Consider the following 24,133-nt stretch of genomic DNA (forward strand, 5'->3'; position numbering starts at 1 on the left):
ATAAACAATGTCAAAAATTGCATTGACTGATTGAACCTTTTAATCGATAAAGATTATAGCCCTTTGAAATTACAGTAGAACCTTGGATATATGACCCTCAGTTGTACGATTACCTCCCTTATACACTGATTTTTTATGGTCCCGTGAATAACCCCTCATAAACTCATGTATTTCCAACATAGGTTATGAAGATTTTCAATTATACAACAATCTTGGTCATGAAACATAATTTTACCAGTCCCATTGGAAGAAATACCTCACTATTGCAACTTGTTAGAGAGCTGTTCTACATGTGATTAAAGAATACGATCATTTATATGGAATATCTATCTCTAACGGAAGATTTTCTAGAATTTTGCCAATGTTATATTTTTTGTCGCCCCAGCAAAATAATGCCCAAATGAGCCGTTAAAATTTTCCTGCTCCAAAATTTTTCCAAGGTTATCCAAAAAAGATAATCGTATTTCTAATATGCACGTAAGTCGATGGTGAATCAACATGATGGTAACAGCAGAATGCATTGTCTCATTCCACAGGCTAACCCCATCTCCGCGGGACGAATGGGGCTGGGGGAAAGGTGCTTACGCGCTGATCAAAACTGACTCAACTTGTATCTCAGTGGGTTTAAATGAAACATGGTTGGACCTTGAATAGCTAATAGCTTTAAGGTGGAAAGATTTTATTTTTAACAGAACTGGAGTTAAAGTGAATGTCCTCGGAGAATAACTTGCGTCGTCAATCACCACGTAATCATTGAAGTCAAATTCAAGACGTAAAAGATAGGAGAGCTCCTTTTGTCTCTGGAATGTATTAGCACCATTAGATCGAATTTAATACAAAAATTTTTCAGTGTTGTTGTCAGAAATGGGAAAGCAAAACATTACATCATGACAAATCACGTGGCTTCGGCGCTGTATACGAGGAAGGATTCCAATAGAGAAGCACTACCCGGTTGATTCCAACAACTCTTGCTAAATTTTTTTCTGAATATTCTTTTTTTAATGAGCAGGCATAAAAAGACAGGAGATTTTTCTAGGTTCTTAAGCTAATTTTGTTCATTTAACACTAGCAATCGTAACGGCAGTAGTGCAGTTAGTGAAATTGCACACTTAAAAAAGTGATGTAGACACTGGAAAAATCTTAATTTCGGGATACTCTGGGTCTATAGTGTTCTTAATTATCCATGGTATGGTATTTTGAGGAGGTAACCGACTGCTGAGGTCATTTGCGTCATGAGATAAGAGCAGGGAGGGAATGGTTGAAAGAATCCCTCAGTTGGCATTAGTCATCTCACAAGGAAAGGTGCCAAGGGGAGCAACGTCACATCTGCCGGTCAGTGTTGCACTGGAAGTGCCCTTCACACAACACTTCAGCAGGGTTAGGGCCATCTCTGAAAAGTTTCTGCTACTGTCAGGAATTTAACCCCTACCCACAGGGTGCAAAGCCTTCTTGATGCATTAGTTAAAAATTTCTCCCTAATTGTGGGGTTAATTCAGATGACTTTCCTAGCATATCTCATTTCTTTTATCTTCAATCTTGGTTTATGTAGAGGTGATGAATTGCATTAAAACTGCTGTTAATGAGCTAACTGTTTTCAAAAATTGGCTATTCTGCAAACATTTAGTTTTTTCCATTCCTCCAGAGTAACAGCCCTGTGGCTTAGTGGCAGAAATACCAACAATTCGACCAAGACCATTGGAAACAATGTTCAAGAATGCAAATTTATGTTTCTCTAAGTCTTAGATTATTAAGCTTCATTTTCTTGCCTCCAAAATGTTGTGATTGTTTTTGTTTGAATATGGCTGGTAATCTCCCAACTATCGTATTACTGTATTCATTTGTTTTTGTTCTTCACCGGAAGTTGGTTCTTTTAATAAACCGCAGTTTCGCCATGTTATTCAACACGTGTGGTCATGTTCATTTACCACTCCTCCTGAATCTAAAACCATCGTCCCCCCAGTAACTATTTACAACAGGTTATGGGCCCAGCACGCTTCCACTGCGCTGCTGAATTCAGATTTCTTTATTTTTGTGGTAAACCGTGTGGTAGCAAAGATGCAAGAATCTCAGGTCACTTCGCAGGCGTATGGTTTCGAAAAACTCGTTGGGCGGGAAAACTATTATGACTGGTCGTTCGCGATGACGAACTATTTACGTCGTAATGGATTGTGGAGTTGTGTCCAGGGAAGTGATAATGGCGAAGGTAAAGAACGTAGGGACGAGAAAGCTTTAGCAGACATTTGCCTTATGGTGCAGCCTGTGGTATATCCCCATGTAAGGCCAGCTAAAACGGCAAAGGATGCCTGGAATGCTTTATCCAAGGCATATGAGGATAAAGGCAAGTGGCGGTATGTATCCCTGCTTCGTTCTATGTGCCAAATGAGGCTCGAAAAGTTTGAAACCATGGACACTTATATCAGCGAGGTGATAATGTTGGCACACAAGCTCGAGGGTATCGGTGAGCCGATGGCGGAAAACTTTGTTGCAGCAATGTTGCTTCAGGGGCTGCCAAATTCGTATGACAATCTTGTCATGGCCATCACGAGTGGGGAGAATGTCTTAAATTTGGATCGTGTGAAGACGATTTTGCTAGACGAAAGCTACCGGAAGAGCGTGAGTGCCGGTCAAAATGCGAGTGTTCCCGAAACCACTGCCCTGTATTCCAAGGGCAAGAAGTACAACTCTTCGACCATGGCTGGGAGTTCATCAGTTGTGAAGGCGTGGAAGTGCTGGAACTGTGGTGAAAAGGGGCATCTTAAAACACAATGCCCGCAGTCGCAGAAGAAGAGGGATCCGAACGAGAACAGAGCCGAGGTTAAGGGAGAGAAGAAAGGAGAAAATAGGAAACCGCTGAGAAGTCTTCTGTGTGCCCTGTCGGCTGCATCGTGTGACTCAGATTGGTTTGTAGATTCCGGAGCATCCGTGCATATGTCACCCCATGAAGACCGTATGCATGATTATTGTCGTGACGTTGACAGTCATATTGAGATTACTGTCGGAAATAACGGTAAGCTTAAAAGCAGAGGTGTTGGATCTGTGAACCTAAATGTAAGTGATCACATTTGTGAACTTAAACATGTTGTGCATGTTCCTGGATTGAAAGAAAATTTGATTTCTGTAAGTCAAGTTGCCGACAAAGGGATCACTGTTGTTTATGATAAAAAGGGTTGTAAAATGTATGATGATGACTTTGTCTGTAATGGTACAGAACTAGCTACTGCAAGTAGAACGAGTAATGGGTTATACCGTTTGGATGTTAAATCAAAGCAGGCATTTGTGTGCAATATTAATGATTATGAATTGTGGCATCAAAGAATGGGTCATTTGGGTATGCAAAATATGATATTGTTGCGGGATAAATTAAGTGATTGCATTGATTTCAAGTATGAACCTGCTGATGATTGTAATGCTTGTGTTCTTGGAAAACAGCACAGAAATCCTTTTCCTAAGGAAGGAGGTACTAGGGCAGATGAGGTACTAGGTCTTGTTCACTCTGATCTGTGTGATTTTGGTTCTAATGTAAAGTCATGGAGTGGGTCAAGGTACATTCTTACTTTGATAGATGATTTCTCTCGCAGAACGACTGTTTATTTCTTAAAGAGCAAGTCTGAAACCAAGCAGAGAGTGATTGATTTTGTAAATATGGCTGAAAATGTAACTGGTAAAAGGTTGAAAATTTTCAGGTCTGATAATGGAACTGAGTTCTTGAGTGATGAGTTACAGAATTTCTTTAAAAGCAGAGGAATCACACATCAGAGAACTGTAAGGTATACTCCACAGCAAAATGGTGTAGCAGAGAGACTGAATCGCACCATTCTGGAGAAAGTGCGATGCATGCTCTTTCACGCAGGAAGTCCTAAGGAGATGTGGGCAGAAGCAGCTAACACTGCTGTGTACTTATTAAACAGAAGCCCCCACAGGAGTGTCCCTGACAATGTCCCTGAGGTCCTGTGGTCAGGTAAGAAAGTCAGCTATGATCAGCTCAGGGTGTTTGGTTCTGATGCATATGCTCTAATCCCTGAGGAAATAAGGGGGGATAAACTAAATCCTAGGAGCAAGAAAATGGTCTTTGTGGGTTACTCTTCAGCTTCCAAGGGGTATCGTTTGCTTAATCCTGAAAACCCGAGAGAAATTCTTGTTGCTCGTGATGTTAAATTCATTGAAAATAGTTTCACTGCAATTAAGGCTATTGGTAAAGGGAAGAAGGGTTCTTTCAGTATGCCTGTGCCTGTAAACTTAGATGATGATTTGCCATTTACTTCAGTGTGTAATGTCAGTGATGATGTTCATTGTCAGAGTGAAACAAATGCCAATGTCAATCACATTCATGGAGCAGAGAATGATATTGAAAATCTGTCTTTTGCGGATGCAAATGAGGTGCAAATAAATCCTGGAAATAATGTCGATGAAGGTGAAAGGAGGTATCCTATGAGGGAAAGGCAAAGGAAGGAATTTCCTGGTTTTGAGTTATATTTAGCATGTGATGAAAAGGTAGAACCTACATCAGTTACCGAGGCATTAAATGGTACTGATAAAATTCATTGGAAAGAAGCTATGGAAAGAGAGATCAGTTCTTTTCAGGAAAACGATGTGTGGGATCTTGTAGACAGACCTAAGGGTGGAAATATAGTGCAATGCAAATGGGTTTTTAAATTGAAGCGGAATGGGGAGGGAGAAGTGGACAAGTATAAGGCTCGCCTGGTAGCTAAGGGTTTCTCTCAGCGTTATGGTATTGATTATCTTGACACTTTTGCTCCTGTGGTGAGACATGATACCTTACGATTGTGTTTTTCAATTGCTGTTGCTCATGGTTTGCATGTACATCACTTGGATGTTTCCACAGCCTTTTTGAATGGTTCACTAAGTGAAGACATTTTCATGTACCAACCGGAAGGTTTTGTTTCAGATGCAAGTAAAGTGTATAAGTTAAAGAAGGCCATTTATGGCCTGAAACAGGCTTCGCGTTCCTGGTATGAGAGAATGGATGAAGTCGTATTAAGTGTTGGTTTTAAGAAATCTCAACATGAGCCTTGTGTTTATTTTTGGAGAGATGGTGCATCCATGGTTATAATATGTGTTTATGTTGATGACTTTTTTGTATTCTTTAATGATGAAGTTCAAGCTGAGAAACTGAAACAAAAGCTCCACTCTTGTTTTAAGGTAAAAGACTTAGGATCAGTCGTGGATTGCCTGGGAATGAGGGTAGAAATGGGTAATGGTAAAGTAAAGTTGAACCAAAAACAGGTAATTTTGAACTTGCTGAGTAAGGTGGGGATGGCAGAATGTAAGTCTGTGTCAACCCCTATGGTTCCTGGCACTCGACTGACCAAGGGTGAATCGATAACGTGTGATAGTGTACCTTACCAACAAGTGATTGGAAGTCTACTGTATTTATCAGTGTGTACCAGGCCTGATATATCCTATGCTACCAATTACCTCAGCCAGTTCAACAACTGCTATGGAAATGAACACTGGCAGTGTGTGAAAAGAGTGTTAAGGTATTTAAAAGGAACAATTGATGCAGGAATAGAATTCCAAAGGACTGAGAATAATCCGGATGTTTGTGGTTTTGTTGATGCGTCATTTGCTAATGACGTCAACAGAAAATCAGTGACTGGGTATGTTTTTGTGTCTGCTGGTGGACCAATCTGCTGGGAGAGTAAAAAACAAAGTGTAACTGCCTTGTCTTCAACCGAGGCAGAGTATATTGCCATTGACTCTGCAGGTAGGAAGGCCACTTACTTGAAGGGGTTACTCTCTGAGTTATGTGGTAGGAAGGGGCCAATTCTTTTATGGAATGATAACCAGAGTGCACTAAAATTAGCCTCTGACAATGGATTGCATGCTCGCACTCAGCATATAGAAGTGAAGTTTCATCACATCAGGGAACTTGTTAAGCATAAGAAGGTTGTCCTCAATTACATGGAATCTGAAAAAATGATTGCCGATGTGTTTACTAAGGCACTTAATGTGACTGCACACCGCAAGTGCATTATTCCTCTGGGTATGGTTAATTGTAAAAATGCAATGTAAAGTTGGTAGATTAAGGGAGAGTGTTGTGATTGTTTTTGTTTGAATATGGCTGGTAATCTCCCAACTATCGTATTACTGTATTCATTTGTTTTTGTTCTTCACCGGAAGTTGGTTCTTTTAATAAACCGCAGTTTCGCCATGTTATTCAACACGTGTGGTTGTGTTCATTTACCACTCCTCCTGAATCTAAAACCATCGTCCCCCCAGTAACTATTTACAACACAAAAGAGTACCGTATAAGCGCGTGTAAGAGGCGCACCTTTTTTCCCAGAAATTGCAGCCGAAAATGAGGGTGCGCCTCTTAAACAAACTTCTTATCTTCCCTCCCTCCCCTTCACCGGTCGCAAGTCTAAGAGGAACTGAGTGGCCTTGGTTTCCAGTGTGAGTCAGTCATCTGAAACCCTAGGTCAAAAACAAGCGGCAGGCAGGGGAGTTTCTCCCTTAGTGACATATTTTTAAAATGCTCCTGTTTGCTTTTCTTGTAAGCATCGCGCCGTCACGTCGGTACCCCAGAGGTGAACATGGTAGATCGCGTAGGGTTTTTCGCTCCGGAGGGCGCACTAAATTTACTGCCACGAGTGGGCATCCTGCGGCATTTATACTGCATATAGTAATCGCTTATCAAACGTAGAGAAATGCGTAGTTTTGAAGGACATACCTGGTTAATAGTCAACATCTGTCTTGCCGAGTAATTTCCATTACGCTGAAGACCTGATTTTCCAAAAATCATCTTCAGACGCTTATATGAGGATTATTGCAACTGAAAATTATATTGGTATCAAAACCTGCGCTTTAAAAAATTCAAACGAGTGTGTTCGTTGTTGAACTAAATTGTGGATGGAAGAAATCAGAAATGCTTATAAGTGAAGAGCGCGGAAGGAGAGATCCAGGGGAAGGAGCACTCCGTTTTTGAAGCTAGCAACGAAATACGGAGTGCGCTCCCTCCCCTCCGTATTTCAAGCTACGAGGCTATGAGTGAAGGAGCACGGGAAGAACACGTCCGATCTTGCATGTGACGTCGTTGCCTTCAAAGCGAAGGGGCGAAGGTGCAGCAATGTGATATACGCAGTTTGCGTTGCCTAAAGTTTCCAGTCTGTCTCCTCTTGTTTGAATGCGCTTATGCTACACTTGTTTCTTCCGAAATTGTCCTGTTTGGACTATTTTGAATATTGGTAGCCTTGTTGTAACTATAAATCTTTGTGTCAAACAATTAGAGCTTAAAAAACTTAAATTCTGTCAGATATGCGCCGCGTTAGATCTCTTTCTTTTTTTGAACCTCGTGTGTGTCTCACAATTATTGAAAGCTATCGAGATATCTTTGGGCTCAGTAGATGACTTACCTAGCATTTGGCTTCCATAAACTGAGAGATCGATCAAGGTCAGTTGGTGAGACGGGGTAGGGATGAAACACGTTTTCATTGTTCCCCTGTAACTTGATGTTTTCCTATTTTCCTGTGGGGTCTCGGAAAGGAAAAAAACGGCAGAGGCATTGGCTGATGGAGGGCCGAATGTGGCTCCATTAAATCTACGACGTGGTTATTATCCTACGGCGCTGAGATTGCCCCAATTGTTGTCCAAGCTCTTGGGAAGGTTCATGCTATGTGCCTGTCGTGTATTGCCTTAAAATTTTCCACGGCTGCAATTCTATTGCAATACTCCTACAAACAAAATTGTTCATGAATAGGACAAGCATTGTAGAGCAACGGCGTATGCGAAGAGAGGATCGGAACTCTTTCTACTCCCTCTTATGCTGCTATTACCGCCGCAGTTATCAAAATTTCTTCTATCAATTAATATTGAAAGAGGAAAATTCGATAACTGTCGAAATTCCAGGCAGGAATATACGTCTGCAACACTGCGCGATAGTATTAAAAAAATGCAGCAAAATTTTTTTCTTTATAGCTTCGATGCTCAAAATAGGGGTGCGCCTGTTACACGTGTGCGCCTCTTACACACGCTTATACGGTAATTGCAACCTGGAAACATAACAGAACTGATTGAAGAGGTTTTCATGCTCCCTTGCCAAACAACCTCATTTATGAAACTTCCTCACTTATGAAACTTTCAGTGGAGAACCAAGAATAGTTTATTCTTTAGTTTAAATTCACTTATGTTTAAATTTATTCACAAAGTTTAAATTCACTTATGAAACTTTTCTTGGTTCTCCACTGAAAGTTTCATAAGTGAGGTTCTACTGTACTTGTTTTTTTTTATATATTTTATGGATGTGGTGGTAAAGTGACATGGACCATTGTGACCCTCGGGATGATGTGGAACTGATTTTTGGCCCTTGCATTAAAAAAGGTGGAAGACCATCATGTCTCATGATGCGGCCATTCAATTATCCCGACCTCGGCCCAAAGTTTTCAAGAGACTTCTCCTCTCCCCTATTCTTCTCCCTCATTGGGCAATACAATTTTTAATATACAGTGGATGCTAAACAGGTTGTCTTGTTTTCATTTTCAAGGGAGGCAATGGAAAAATTTGCCAGCAACATGGTGGCCACTCAAATATCAACCTGATATACCCTGATTTTCCCAGACAACCTCCTTAATTACCCTATGGGTGACATTTTTCATGAAAACTAGAGATGTGCGAATAGTATCTACGAATATTCGAATACCTCAAATACTAGGAGGTATTCGATATTCGAGATCTCGAATAATTATGCTAAAAGTATGATCTCGAATACCTCAAATACTTTGAATTTTGCGCCACACAATGACGCATGTACGTTGTTGGTAGTTGACCAAAAGCAATGTAGAGGACTCTCGTCATTCTGTGCATGAAGCGCCGTGGATTAGAGTGGTGAAAAGATATAGTTTGATGAGGGGAACCAAAAATGACCGGGGGGAAAAATCCGTTAATCCCCGGTTTCCCCCACAAAACTTAGAAGTTTTCGCATAGTCATCCACAAGGTTTTGTCAATGATTTGCTGTTTTCCATTAACCCCTCAAAAAAATTTAAAATGGCAGGAAAAATATCGACTTTTGGGGTACCTTTCGTTACGCATTTAGCTACTGCTCCCAATCCGATTCACTCATTGGAAAGATCATCACGAAGACTCCAAGGATGCAGGCTTCCCCTGACATCAGTTTTGTTCCATTATGCCGAATGATGGCTCCGCAATGATGCGTCGAAGTTGATAAAGGATCGAAATTTTCATTAAAATAATAGTAAAAAATGGCATATGTGCGGGCCCCTGGCTGAATGCATCAATACACCCACATTCAAAAAATTATTTTCACTACTTCTCATTCTGTGCTCATCCAGGATGAACCCACAAGATGGATCTCCCTTTTTTAAATGATGAGGCATCTTCCGGAACAGAAGCAAGCCATAACATTAGATGCCTCTAACCTGAGTTTTAATGTAGACATAACTCCACCACTGTGGGATGCTACCAAGCAACCGATTAATGTTCTGGATGTTTTTGACGCAGCAACATTTCTTGCAAATGAAAGTGCAGTCACAGTTTCTTAAATTATCTGTCTTGAGAAAAGCATTACTAATTTCCTAAAAACTACAAAGTTTTCGCATAGTCATCTACAAGGTTTCATCATAGTCATCTACAATGATTTGCTGTTTTCCATTAAAAATCGGTATGAATTTCTGGAAAAAGAACAATTATTCACTTTTGCCACAATTCTTAATCCACGATTCAAAATCAGTGCGTTTCAAGATTCATATAACGTTGATATGATAAAAAATTAATTGGCCTTAGAGATGACATGTCTATCTAAGCAATGTCACCCAATCAAAACAGATACCTTCGGAAAAGTGCAACCAAAAATAGCTGATGTAGAGCAACAACAATTGATGTGGGGAATTTGTTCCGAATAAAAAAGCTGATTTTAAAAATTTATTTGATATACTATTCCTTTTTATTTATACAATCATCAAGTGAAATAGAAGAATAACATTTGCTACACTTTGTGCAGTTCTAGTATTCGAGGTATTCGAAATTCCGGATGTTCGAATATTCGAGCCATGATTTAATATTCGAATTGGATATTCAAGGTCGAGAAATCTGCTATTCGACCCAGGGATACCGAAAACCCTTGTTGTCCCCCTCAAAACTCCCAAAAACAATTGAAAATGGCAAAAAAAATTGACTTTTGAGGTACCTACCGTCACGCATTCAGATACAGCTCCCGAACCATTCCACAAATCAGAAAGATCATCCCTGATTCGAAGATTACAAGCATGATTAAGCATTGCACATCACACATATAAGGTATTCTCCATTACTACAAGGATGTGGGCTTCTCCTGATGTCAGTTTTATTGTTTCTTTACGTTGATTGACTGATCAAAATTTTCATCAAATTGTAGTAAAAAACAGGGCATTCCGTTGGTGACTTCAATGACTGCATATGCGGGCCCCTGACAGAACGCATACCATCAATACACGAACATTCGAAAAATTACTTTCATCACTTCTCCTTCTAAGGTCATCCACGATGAACCCACAAGATGGAACTGCCTTTTGCAAATGATGAGGTGTATTCTGGAGCAGAAGCAAGCAATAACATTGGCTGCCTCTAACCTGAGTTTTAATGTTGATATAACTCCGCCACCGCGGGATGCTATCAAGCGATTGATTGATTTTCTAGATGATTTAGAAAGAGCAACATTTCTTGCTAGTGGAAGTGCAGTCACAGTTTCTTAAATTATCCGCCTTGTGAATAGCATTACTAATTTCCTAGAAACTAAGAAGTTTTCGCATAGTCATTAACAATTAATTGTTTCGTAAATGATTAAGGTTTCATGAATTATTTGCTGATCCAATTAAAAATATGTATGAATTTCTGGAAAAAGAAGCATTATTCTTGATCCATGATTCAAAAGCAGTTTATTTCAAGATTCAAATAATGTTGAGATGATAAAAAAATCAATTTGCTTTAGAGATAACAAGCCTGTCTAAACAGTACATATCACCCAACAAAAGGAATAGTGCAATTGAAAAATACCTTTTTACCTTACGTACGTTTTTATTTATACATTCATTAAGTGCAATAGAAGAATAATATTTAATATGCTTTGTGCAATTCTAGTATTCGAGATATTCGAGTTTGAGGTATTTGAATATTCGACCAATTATTTAATATTTGAATTCGATATTCGAGTTAGAGAAAAAGATATTTTGAGAATAAAGTTCAAGATATTTGAATATTCAAGCTATGATTTAATATTCGAATTTGATATTCGGGTAATCTGCTATTCGACCCATCTCTAATGGAAGCATTACTTTGTATAGGAGAGATTGGATCACAGATTACCTCCCATTTGCTGCTCAGGTATGGTACTAGTCACACTTCACCACTCACACTCCTAGCTAAGCCTTTCTTTTTTTCGTGGCAAAGAAAATGGAAATAAGACAAAAGTGCATCTTAAACTAGGCGAGAAAGTGGAATTTTGCCCACCCTGAGCATCTACCTTAGCCCTGAGTGATAAGGTGAACAGCAAATGAGATCGTCTATTATAAATGGAGATGCTCTATCCACAGGATTTTAGTGATTGGGCGACACACAATGTACCAATGGTCAAGGCAGATGGGAATATCTGTAAGTGTGGAGATTTTAAAACAGCCATGAAACCCCACCTGGAGATTGATAGGTATCCCCTTCCAAGGATTGAAGAACTCTTTTGAAAGCTGCAAGGGGGGCAGAAGTTTCCCACTTTTGATTTGTCCCAGCAAATTGGGTGGATGTATTACCATATCGAATTAAGAGTCCACATCCAAAGGGGAAAATGAGGAGCACACAGGCAAAGTAAACAAAGGCTCCTATACGATATCCTCCCCTCATTCTGGGGGTGGGTTGGTGGGGGGAGGGAAGGTGAACCCCTCGTCTGGACCTGCTCCCTTACATTCACCTCATGACATTTAAAATTTAATTAATGTACAAATTATATTGCGTACGGAGGAGTATCATGCCTTGGTGAATGATTTATTTTTTCTAATTCACGCTATCATACTTCATTTTTTTCTTTACTCTCTTCATTTCATGGGGAGAGAACTAGTCGCATTGAGCCTGGCCCCTGCCACAAAATACAGATGTACATCTACCCTCTAAGCGCGTGTAAGAGCCACTCACATGTAAGAGATGCACCTCTATTTTGAGCATCGATGCTAAAGAAAAAAATTTTGCGGCATTTTTTTCATCTTATCATGCGGTGTTGCAGATATATGTCTGGACTTTCAACTGTTATCAAAATTTCCTCTTTCAATACTAAAAATTTACGTGGCTTTTTTTCAGCTAAATTTATACCATATGAATAATGCTCGGAGACATGTAGGTACATATTCACTTTTAGTCCTAATCTACATAATACTCCGGATCCAAATTCATCGAAGAAATTAATTATGAATCCGAAATTTTAAATCACTGCTTTTGTGACTGCAAAGTCCCATAAGGTAGTAGAAAGAGTCCCGATCCTCTCTTCCCATACACCGTTGCTCTACGTTGCTTGTTCTACTCATGAACAATTTTGTTTCAAAGCTCTCGTAGGAGTATTGCAATAGAATGTTAGCGATGGAAAATTTTAAGGCAAAACATGACAGACACATAGCATGAATCTTCACAAGTGATAAAACAACAATCGGGGGAATCTCAGTACTGTAGGATAATAACCACGTCATAGATATTACGGAACCACACTTGGCCCTCCATCAGCCAATGCCTCTGCTGTTTTTTTTCCTTTCCGAGATCCTACAGACCATAAATCACTTGCCTCAAAAGAAAATATCAAGTTACATGGGAACAATGGAAACGTGTTTCATCCCTGCCCCATCTCACCAACTGACCTTTTTCGGTCTACCAGCTTCAATTCTCCCAGATTCTAAGGCCAAATGATAGGTGAGTCACCTATACTGAGCTAAAAAATGTCTCGATAGCTTGCAGCAATTGTATGATAGTATGACATGCACAAGTTCAAAAAAGAATGAGACCTAACGCGATGCATATCAGACTGCATTTAAGTTTTTAAAGCTCTAATTTATTGACCTAAAGATTTATGGTCACAACAAGGCTACTAATATTAAACATAGTCCAAACAGGACCATTTCAGAAGAAACAAGCATAGCATGAGCGCATTCAAACAAAAAGAGACGCACTGGAAACTTAAGGCCATGCAAACTGCGTATATTGCTGCGCCTTCGCTCCTTCGCTTTGAAGGCAACGACATCACATGCAAGATCGGACCTGTTCTTCCCTTACTCCTTCGCTCGTAGCCTCGTTGCTTGAAAGATGGATGGAAAGAGCTCCATCCCCTCGACCTCTCCTTCAGCGTACTCCACTTAAAAGCATTTCTGATTTATTCGGTCCACCATTTAGTCCAACAATGTACACACTCGTTTGAATTTTTCAAACCACAGGTTTTGACACCGATATAATTTTCAGGTGCAATAATCCTCATGTTAGCATCTGAATATGATTACTGAAAAATCAGGTGCTTAGCGTAATGGAAATTACTCGACAAGACAGATGTTGACTATTAACCAGGTATTGTCCTTCAAAACTATCCATTTCTCCACGCTTGATAAGTCATTACTATTTGCAGTATAAATTCCATGGGATGCCCACTCATGGCAGTAAATTTAGCGTGCCCTCATGAGCGAAAAACCCCAAGTGATCTTTTCCATGTTCACCTCTGAGGAACCAACGTGACCGAACAATGCTTACAAGTGAGCAAAAATAACAGGAGCATTTTAAAAATACATCACTAACGGAGAAACTCCTCTGCCTGCCGCTTGTTTTTGACCTAGGGTTTCAGATGACTGACTCACGCTAAAAACCAAGGCCACTCAGTTCCCCTTGGACTTGCGACCGGTGAATGGGAGGGGGGGAAAATAATAAGTTTGTGTAAGAGACGCACCCCCATTTTCAGTTCCAATTTCTGGGAAAAAAAGGTGTGCCTCTTACACGTGCTTATATGGTAATTGCAATGTATGACAGTACTTACAAGGGTTTGAAGATTCCTTTCTGTCATCATGAGGCTTTTGAAAAATATCATCCAGCAAAGGGATTTCAGGCTGCTGCCATTCAATGCATAACTGCTGTTCACAGATTACTCGATCAGCATTCAAAACCTTAAATAATCCAAAAATATCAAATAATAAATAATTTCATCATAAAAATTGTCACAACATAAAATTTATGAAAGTTTTAAAAAATCTGTCCTTGGAATGTAAACAAATTTGAAAATCTTCAAGAATCTCTGCTCTTTTGCTACAGCGGAAATGATCATTTTTACATAATGAAACAATATAAATATTCATAATATTCAAATTGAATACTTAGGATTATTTTCAATTGGCGCAAGAAAAAATTAATAAACATACATGAGAAAATTTCCAGAGCACATAATCATTTTTCATTGAATATTTTTCATCAAAGCTCCAGATTTTTAATATTCATCATAGCAAATACTAAGTTGTTACAGATAAGAAAATGCTCAAGTCCTTTTAATTCAGGACTTACTTTTCCAAGACTCGAAAAATAACCATTATCACATGAATATCTTACAGTGTGCATTGCATTCTTACATCATCCACATTATTACGTCTTTTCTACCACAAAAGTATTTACAGCAGACTCCCAATTATCCGGGCTGCGGATTATCGGTAGTTGATTTTTGCTCTCGCTCAATTTTATCCGCGATCTTTAAAAAAAAAATTTAATCAGATGCAAAATCATTGGAATTACGGCATTAATGCTGGGATACACAGGACTTATTATTTCCGTTAGAATCCCCTCAGAAATAACAGAAGCGATCACGTGCTAGCTGCATTCACGGGAGCACCGTGTCACTGTTTTCCAAGCCTCGCAGTGTGTGACAGTGCGTGGCGTGGTGCATGACAGTGTAGTTTCCGATGCCGAGCAGTGGTTTTGAAGCATTCGTGCAAACCACTTATCTGTATCCACGGTCACACTGCCACGGATGTGTGGTTTTCGAAACCAGGCCTTACATGGAGCATTAATAATACGAGTGCAACCATGTTATCGCCACTAAAAATCGAGGACTGAAAAAGAAAGCTCTCAATGAGTCCGGGAAGCACTCTAAAATAGCAGAATAACTGCATAAATAATAATGTATCGTTTGTTTTACGTAAATAATGAGCATTATAAGACATTGAAGTGAAAGTTTGGGTTATCCGTGTGTTCCGATTATTCATGCCGTCTCTCCTCCTCATTAGCCATTGGGATAATCGGGAATGTACTGTATTTTGAAACATTACATCTACATCTACATAATACCCTGCAAGCCACCTAAAAGGCCTGTGGCTGGGGGTGTTAGGTCACCAGCCGTTTGCAAATACATAAAAAGGAAGTGCTCTAAGGAAATTACGACTAGCATTTATTGAAATCCTTTACAGTTCGTGGGAAAAACGAATTCCCATATCTATCCATTCGGCAAAATATCTCTCTTAATTTATCGCTTCTGTCAGACCTGGAAATACAGTGCAGCTCTGATATTATGCTCTCCATGTCACTCTTAAAGATATCCATTCTCAATTGTCCAAGCAATCTAAGCCTAGCGCACAGCCTCCGAGTCTCCAGAGGCTCCCAGTCCTCATTCGCTTAACATCTGGAGTAAGTCTTTCTGCACTGGATCCCATACGCTCGCTGCATATTCAAGGTGCCATCGGACGAGTGCGAAATAGCACCTTTCTTTTACTTTCTCATCCGAAAATCTTCCCACAATACGCTTGACAAATCGTTATTTCTTCAGGGCAATGCCACAAATACGTTCCCCACGAGAGGTTCAAGGTTATCGTAACTCCCAAGTACTTCACTTCGTCTGTTGCCTTTACGTTAATACCATCCACAGCATTAACATGGTTATAGTTGGACGAATTCCGCAAGAAATGTACCGATATGCATTTGCTCAGATTCGAGTCCCCACTCTTGGCTCCAAAAATGAACGTTGTTTAAGTCCAATGATAGAATTTCACAGTCAGAGTGATCAGTAATTTCGTGATAGATGACAGCGCTGTCAGCAAAGAAATGTATTTTACTGCTAATGCGGGAGCAGAGATCATTAATGTACGCAATGAACAAAATGGGGCCGATTACGCTTCCTTGTGGAACACCTGATATGTAACTTTTACTACATCAGTGCTAATTATGTCAAGAACTACTTTTGTTTACGATCACTGAGAAAGTCGCGTATCCAGTTTACCACAGTTTTGTTTAATCTGCGTGAATGTAATTTGTAGAAAAGTTTGTTGTGAGGTACTGTGTCGAAAGCTTTCTTAACCCATTTCTTCCCCACGTTGCGTGAACGCAACGCAAACTTTGCGATTTTTTTTCTCCGTATTTGTTGTTGATAAGTAGTTAATATTTTTAACATAGGTAGTTAAATGCTTTCTAAAACGTGATAAATTTTTCTACAGAAGAAATTTAATAACTTTTGTTTTTACAATGGCCTTTTCATTTATATGTAAGTCGTTATTCTAGGCTATCTTCTAAGTTAACATATTATGTTAAATCTGAGGCACTCGATGATTATATCTCTCTGCAAATACAATGATGCATTTGTATTCTAGGCCATTGCAACAATTTGGGTGAATTTGACTAAGTGGTTTTTAAATTATTTAAGAATAAAGGAAGTGTTGCATTCACGCAACGTTGGGAGAACCCCGGTAATCTAGGTAAACGGCGCGCCGCGGCGGTAGTCGTTTAGAGTGTTTCTTTTTGGACTGAAAAATTATTTGCTTATCAAGAATAAGTTACCTTTAATGGTGAAACTTCAGTTTTAGGCAATTATACAGTATTTTAAGTCCTTTTTTAGTCCTAAATATACATCTACATAAGTTTTGAAGGGTCCTAACTAGGATGTTTGGCAGGTGGTGAGTTTTCACTGAGTTGTGACTGTTAGATGTTTTTAACTTCACGTATCGAGCAAGATTAAATCAGCGTTTACTTGCGCTATAGTAGGAATTTACTATGACCTACATTAAAAGGTGCATAAAAACTTCCAGAATATGTCCAGATTTCTGAAATTTCAAGATATACTGGCATCCTCAGGTAAGAACGATCTGCTTACCGCAGTTGACAAGTATGCTAAAAGCAAGTGAGTATGTGAGGGTTAGCAAATAGATCGTAAAGTCGTATTTACGTGGTGTTGTTGACTAGGATTCAAAGGGAAGGTAGTGGGAGGGTAAAATGCATAATTAGGCTGGGCGGGGATATCCCGGCACCAATGGGGTCTCCGTGCACAGCGGGGGTTGGCGAGTGAGCAAAATGAATGGAGAGATAAGAGGGATCACACTATCGCAGTATTTTCTGAGAAATTCATGCCCACTGGCCGCTGACGATAATGAGCTGGTATGGCTCCAAATGGGCCAGGCCATTTCGAAAAAATTTTTTTGAGAACTATGAGTGACGATGAATGCACTGGGATTCCAAGAAAAATATTTCTTGGTATATTGACTCAGGTAAAGGGCTTTATGGTTATTACAGTATCTAGAAGGGGCAATGTTCTGTTCCATCTGCTTTTACTATATTTGAGGTTGTCTGTTTAACAATTGTTCCCTCCAAATGAGCTGAACCCACATTCGCAGCCTGAGTTGCTCACTATCGCCAATGATCATAGTGCATGAAATTCTCAGAAAATATTACAATAGTGTGGTATTTCTTACGTTCTGATGTTTAGTGGTTATCACACCTTATACAAAATATTACTGGAGTAAGGACGCTGATAAAGGCGTTCCTCTTGTGCGTCAAACGATGTCCCTGAAGCGTTTTGTTGAACCTAAAATGTTCATATGCCTGGTTGGTAACAGAAGTTTGGACAAGGGGGATAAGTTTTCTAAGATACGTCCATACTTTGCGAGCTCAACCAAATATTTCTATGGTTTCATGCAATTTCTCATAAATTATCTTTGGACGAGAATATGATACCATATTTTGGCCGCCATACAGTTAAAATGTTTATAACAGGAAAACCAGTAAGATTTGGGGTTAATTTGTGGAGAATGATATCTTCCTTGGGAAAATTTTCTGTCTATGGATGAGCATCTGAAAAAACTGATACCTCTTTGAGTTAAGTGGAAAGGGTTGTAGTTGGCCTGGCAAAAGTTATTGAAGTTGCAAGGTCTCACTTATTTAATTTTGAAAATAATTTCAAGTTATTTTTTACTGATACTTTTGTCTCAAATGGGATTTTTCCCAATTATGACTAAAGAATCCCTTGTAGTGTGAGAGAAAACAGAGTCGCAAGTTGCCTTCCTCGCACTCAAAAGGAACTGACCAAGGGAAAGTAAGGTTGTTTTGATTGTATGATCGGTAAAAAGAATGCGTTATTCTTTGAGTTGGCTTGATATTTAACTAAATGTATTACTGAATTTCGGTATATTGGATCCATTTGTAAATTTGAGGTTGTAATTGGATCAACCATCAGTCAGGCATATTTTTGTTCAGAAATAGTGTTATGTTTCCTCAAGAAAAAAGAAAACAGTGAAGGAGAAATTACTCATATTCAATCGCAGACACTTTGTTACCATCGCGAAATAAAAATTCCTAGTACATATTTGACCGGTTGCTTTATATTTTCTGTACTTTATATTGGTGTAACAGCCGAAACCGGTCAAATACTATAAATGTTTATAAATACTTTGTGGGTGACATAAATTGTCTGTTAGTGATAATATGGAGCCTTCCACCACGTGCAAGCTTCAAGTTTTTATTTAGGCAACTACCCTTATAGTAACTAAAATTGCCATAATATAGGACATAACGGAATAAATAGTTAGCGAAATGCAGTAAGGAAAGACAAGGTTGGCCACAATATTGATCGTGACGAAAACATTCACTATGAAGATGCCGAGTTTGTAGCAGGCAGAAAATTAGTGATTACCAAAAATGCAATATTCATCTACATACTGATTGCTCTTCTAAATTTCATGAACAATACAAAGTTTAATCAATATTTTCGGTTAATTATGTGTTTGGGTTATAATCAAAAAGAATTATTTGCAAAAATAAAAGAGTTCCGAAAAAAAAGCAAAACGGCTCATTTGACCCGGGGAACTCCCAACATTGCGTACACGCAACGTTTCACCAACGGCAAACTAAAAACAATAAAAATATAAAAATTGATAATTTGCCTTATTTCAGTCTGTTTTATTGCTAATTTATCAAAATATTTGGAATTTTTAAGTTATTAATATGCTTGGGATTTAATGGGTTAAACTCTAGAAATAATGCATCAACTTGTCTTTTCGATTCCCCGGATTTGAGAACATTGTGAAGAAAGAGCGGGAGCTGTGGGTGTTGGAGTCATGAGCGGTGGAAGTCGGACTCCATGCGCACACGACTCCTTCCACATACATTTTCCGTGTGAGGCTCATCACACGTTTGGTCAAAGGGAGCACATGGCATTTTTTGCGGGTAGCCCACTGCTCACCTTTTCACGTCCCTTGAAAGATTCTCCTGATTCATTTTCTGAGTATTACTCTAAATAATCTCATACGACCCTCATCATAATTCTCTCCGGCATTTTCCATGCATCGTGAAAGAAATAGAGTTGAAGACTCTCATGTAATAGTTTTTGTCAGCGGCAAATTTATGAAAATAATATCAGACATGAATGACAATTAGTTCTAGGATAAACAACTAAGATTAATTGAGGAAATTAACTATGAATTTTTAACATGATTATGTAGTTTCAGAGAGAATATTTCATTACAACAGAATTTTTAAAATTTTCGTCATCTAGAAGCATTGGAGATGGATACATTTTCTGTCTTCCATATAACATATCGGCAGAATAGGTTCCTACATTATATAACCTGTTAAGCATTGTGGCAATGCAATACGTGAATGATTTTAAATCAATTTTTCAAATTATGATTTAAGAAATGTAGCATTTTAAATGTTTGTTCAGAAATCCCCCCCTCACCACCTTCCCCTTTTCCCCTTTCTTCCACTCCCCTCTTCCCCTCCTCCCAGAAATGCTTTGCTGAGTCGCACTGTGCAAGTGGCTCTCTGTAGTGTGCTGTGAGCGGAGAGGCAGCTCCACAAAAAGAGTTGTTTATGCCATCTCTACTCACAGCAAGGCTAGATTAGGAGGACAAGGAAAGTCTATAAGAGGCAAATGCATGAAAATTAAGACTGCCCTATTTGAGACAAGAGATATTCATGATTATTTTGCAATTTCAGACATGCATTATGCAACAATTTCAGACATGAATGTTGCAGAATCGGCTGAAAAAAACATTTATATCATGACATTTATCGCCGAAATAGCATAAAAAGAGGGTATGTGTTGCGGGTTGCCTACCCTAAACATAAATGGCTCTGGTGCCACCGTAGGATGTCAACCTACAGGAAGAAAAATTTTTCTCTGTTCATTTGGTACCTCGGGCTACAATTTGACATATGTCGAACTTTGAATTTCAAAAAAAGTTGTTTGATGACCGCCCCTAATGTCACAACACACGAGCAAGATGCGTTCCAAGAGCTTGTTCGTAAGTTGATAACCCTATGCAAGGCATCGAAAGGTGTGGTTATCCTGCAGAATGCAATACCGCATTATAATATTGCATTAACTAATGTCTGCCCAGTATATCCATGATGTCACTCTACTAGCGTGTTGAGTAGTTTATTGCTGAGGTAATAAGAACTGTGACAGTGAAGCATGCGAATAAGTTGTCAATTTCAGTAACATTTTAAGCTAAATCGCAGAGTGTGGAATACATTTTGAACTGACTCACAAGTAACAACAAATTAACGGATGATGTCGTCAGAAGTTGAGGGAGTTTCACTATTGATTCAGATGCTCTGCAGTATGGAAACTGTGCTCTGAGCATATTTTGGGTGGGCCTTCAAAAATCAACATCCATCGCTTCTGTTTTCAGCGAACACCTATTCATGGCAATATTTCTGACAAAAAATAGAATAGATTAGACCCAGATAGGGTAAAAATGTTGAATTTTTTAAATCAAAGCCTGGAGAAAGAACCAGTGGCTGCCTGATGTAATGTGACATATTGGTCGATAATGCATTCTTTAACAACATGTTATTAAAACATTTTTTCTTGGAAAACAAAATTATGGAGAAAATCGTTAAGTTTTTTTTTACAGAGCTTTCCTGCTAATTTACACCTTAAGTGATATTATTTTGATTCAGTTCCTGTGATTGTTCATTTAAATTTGCCATTAATTCAGATAATAAGAGTTCATCCTTGGAACCGAGTATCGAGAACGTGGAGGGAAAACCAGACCGGTACTGAGAACCGAAAACATTTAAGAAGCAACTCATCCTTACTATAACTGTAAATTGATATGAATATGTATTTTCACATCGGCGACTGCTTATTTAGAATAAATAGTTGTATCGATCACAACTTCATTTATACAGGGTTCCCACACTACCTAAATAATGAAATTCACGGTTTTTTCCAGGTTTTCAAGGTTTTTTCTCCAAGTTTTCACGTTTTTTTTCAGGTTTTCACGGTCTCAATGTCAAATTCATGTTCCGTTTATAAGTCAACAATAGGACAATCACCGGCCGTATATTAACTAAAAATTAACGTACGCGACATACACCGTGAATGTAAATGCAGCAATGAGAAGTGATAACTGTTATGACGTCAAAGTTCGGAAAATTCAGGGCCAACTTAAGGCCCAACCCAACTACGCTCTTGCCCGGATGCCGAATACCACGGCCTCCTTAAATATGCGAATGCCCTTACGACCTTCTTCCGTCTGAACACCAGAAGTCCTTTTTTAATTACTCGCCGAGAGATTGTTTTTTTGCGCACTTTGTTATTACTGCACAGTAACCAAATTTCCCTTGCCCAATCTTTTTGAGATCGCAGAAAATATTTATTAAAAATGTTTATAGAATGTAATAAACCAATAAATCAATTTCATATAATTACAGTGGAACCTCAATCTATCGTTTTTCAGGGGGATGGGCAAAAAAACGATGAATGCGGGAAAACAATCGATGCGGGAATGTTTGGATAGGTTGCCTATGTCCCAGGAAACGCAGGATTTTGGCTCACAACTATGATATTTGTTAAAGGATTCAAAGAAGATTTTAGCCAATTACAGGAATACTAGTACTTTATCGAGACACTAAGGCCATATTGTTGATTCGAATAATATCTCTTTCAAATATCCTAAAGGAACACGCCACCTCACTAAACATGTTTGCTCTCCACTCGGCATTTACCCTGCTATTATGGATTTCTCTCTGATATAAAAATCCATGAAACGCCATTTCCAGTACACGTATTCACGAGAGCCATGTGCATGTAATTTAATAATGCATGTTATGCCTAAAACAACCGCTTTCGCCGGTGCAGTGTTTGGTTGTGAGATGGATCATATAGGCCAAAATTAGTCCATTATTTGTAATGTTCCTGTCTAATAAATATATTTTTCATGTAATTTAGGCCATGTGTAAAGCGTGAACAACGTTGCGTTAATCGTCAGCGGCACACCCGCCTGAGCCTCGGCTGCATCCCACTTCTTGTTTTCACTGGTAGCTCGCTCTACCCCCTACCGTCATGTGCTAGCGGACAGCCCGAGGCGTTCTCCAATATTCACGCGCTTCTATCCCAGATGCTTTTCTTCATATTCAATTATTTTCAGTCCATCTTTTAAAGAACTCACTTTTTTCAGAAGGGCGATGGTCCAAAGACGGATAAAAATAAAACTAAAACAAATGAAACCTTACTTTATCAAACCCTCATGAAAAACACTCCCTAGTTTGAAGTCAACCCACATGGGAAAGTTACGGAACCACTCATGCGAGGTGAAGTTCGGAACTGATGCTATCGCGTACATCTTACGCAGAACATACTGCAGAGGGTGAAGCATAAACATATGACTGCGCCATGAAATTTTTTGTTCTAAAGAGAAGGCAACTTACACATTCTTTTCTAATTATCGTAGCGCCAGATGAGTACATGAATTCGGATTGTTAGTACGGAGAAACAAAATATCTTGAGAAGATATCCCTTCCTCAGTAACTCTTACAACTGAGACTTATAGTATAACTCGTAAATTGATAACTGATGATAACCTGATATCCTGTTTTCGGAAAAATGCCACATTAACTGCCAAGAAGCTCAGCTATGAAGATATCGAGTTTTGCCAGAAATCATCAACTATTTATTCCAACTATTTTCTTGTTTTTTTTCCAACTATTTTCTTGTTTTAAATGCATAATAACGTAAGAAATACGTCGTGTTTGGTCTCATTCTTTTTTTAATTATGTGCACTTTATAAATATTTCAATCTAATTAAAGTATAATGCCAACTGCCGAAATTCATTGTTAGACACCTTTTGGGCTAATAGGTATTTAAGCAGCAGTTGACCTCCAGAAACTGGGAACTTTGAAGCAGTTACTCTGAAAAAGGTCAGCGGGTGAGAAAAGGGGGGGGGGGGGGGGGGGCGCGAAACATGTTCCTATTGTTCTCGTGTAACTTGATATTTTTTTCTAAGCTAAGGTCTTCGTAATACGATCCCTGTGCGAGCTGAGACCTTTTTTTTTATTTCGGAGAAGAGGAAAGCTTCAGAGGGGGGGAGGCGAGTCCTGAGTGGAGGGGGATAGCAGATCTTGGGAAATGCGCTAATGTAACTATCCCACGGCACTCAGCTTCTCCCTATTGTAATTCAATCTCCTGGAGGGTTCTGTCGCTATAAGCCACAAACAACTCGTTGTAAACACTTCGTCTCATTTTCGTCAAACGATGGATGCGGGAAAATTATACGACGGGACCGCGATCTTCAAACGATCAATGAGAGGAAAACGATACTTTGGAGAACGATGGATGCAGGAAAAAATTACATCGCCTTTACAGAACTTTATTTGGGACCAGGAACGGCTAACAATGAATGCGGGAACGATAGATCGGGGTTCCACTGTATAATTCACTTGGTTTTAAATACATTAGGACAAAATAAATACCTACTGAAACACGTTATTTTCACTTTTACTTTATCATTCACATAGATTCAAACGAGGTGAGCGTAGTCTATTGAGAGCCATTGCCATAAATTGAAAGCCTATTTGCCGTAGAAATGTTTCCTTAAGTAAAATTCCAATGGCAAACTCATATTTCGAAGCATATGGTATGT

General features: G+C 39.0%; 1 protein-coding gene across 1 annotated transcript in view; it reads right to left on the reverse strand.

Annotated features, from left to right (window-relative positions):
- The window catches only part of LOC124163477 (dynein regulatory complex protein 1), a 114,983-nt gene that overhangs the window by 40,027 nt on the left and 50,823 nt on the right, over positions 1–24,133 (reverse strand). Inside the window, exon 8 of the mRNA XM_046540411.1 lies at positions 13,998–14,124. Within this exon, the coding sequence (XP_046396367.1) occupies positions 13,998–14,124 (127 nt within the window). The remainder of the gene's footprint in view (positions 1–13,997; positions 14,125–24,133) is intronic.

The sequence above is a fragment of the Ischnura elegans genome, chromosome 8 (assembly GCF_921293095.1).
Source record: "Ischnura elegans chromosome 8, ioIscEleg1.1, whole genome shotgun sequence".
In the NCBI taxonomy this organism is placed as follows: domain Eukaryota; kingdom Metazoa; phylum Arthropoda; class Insecta; order Odonata; family Coenagrionidae; genus Ischnura; species Ischnura elegans.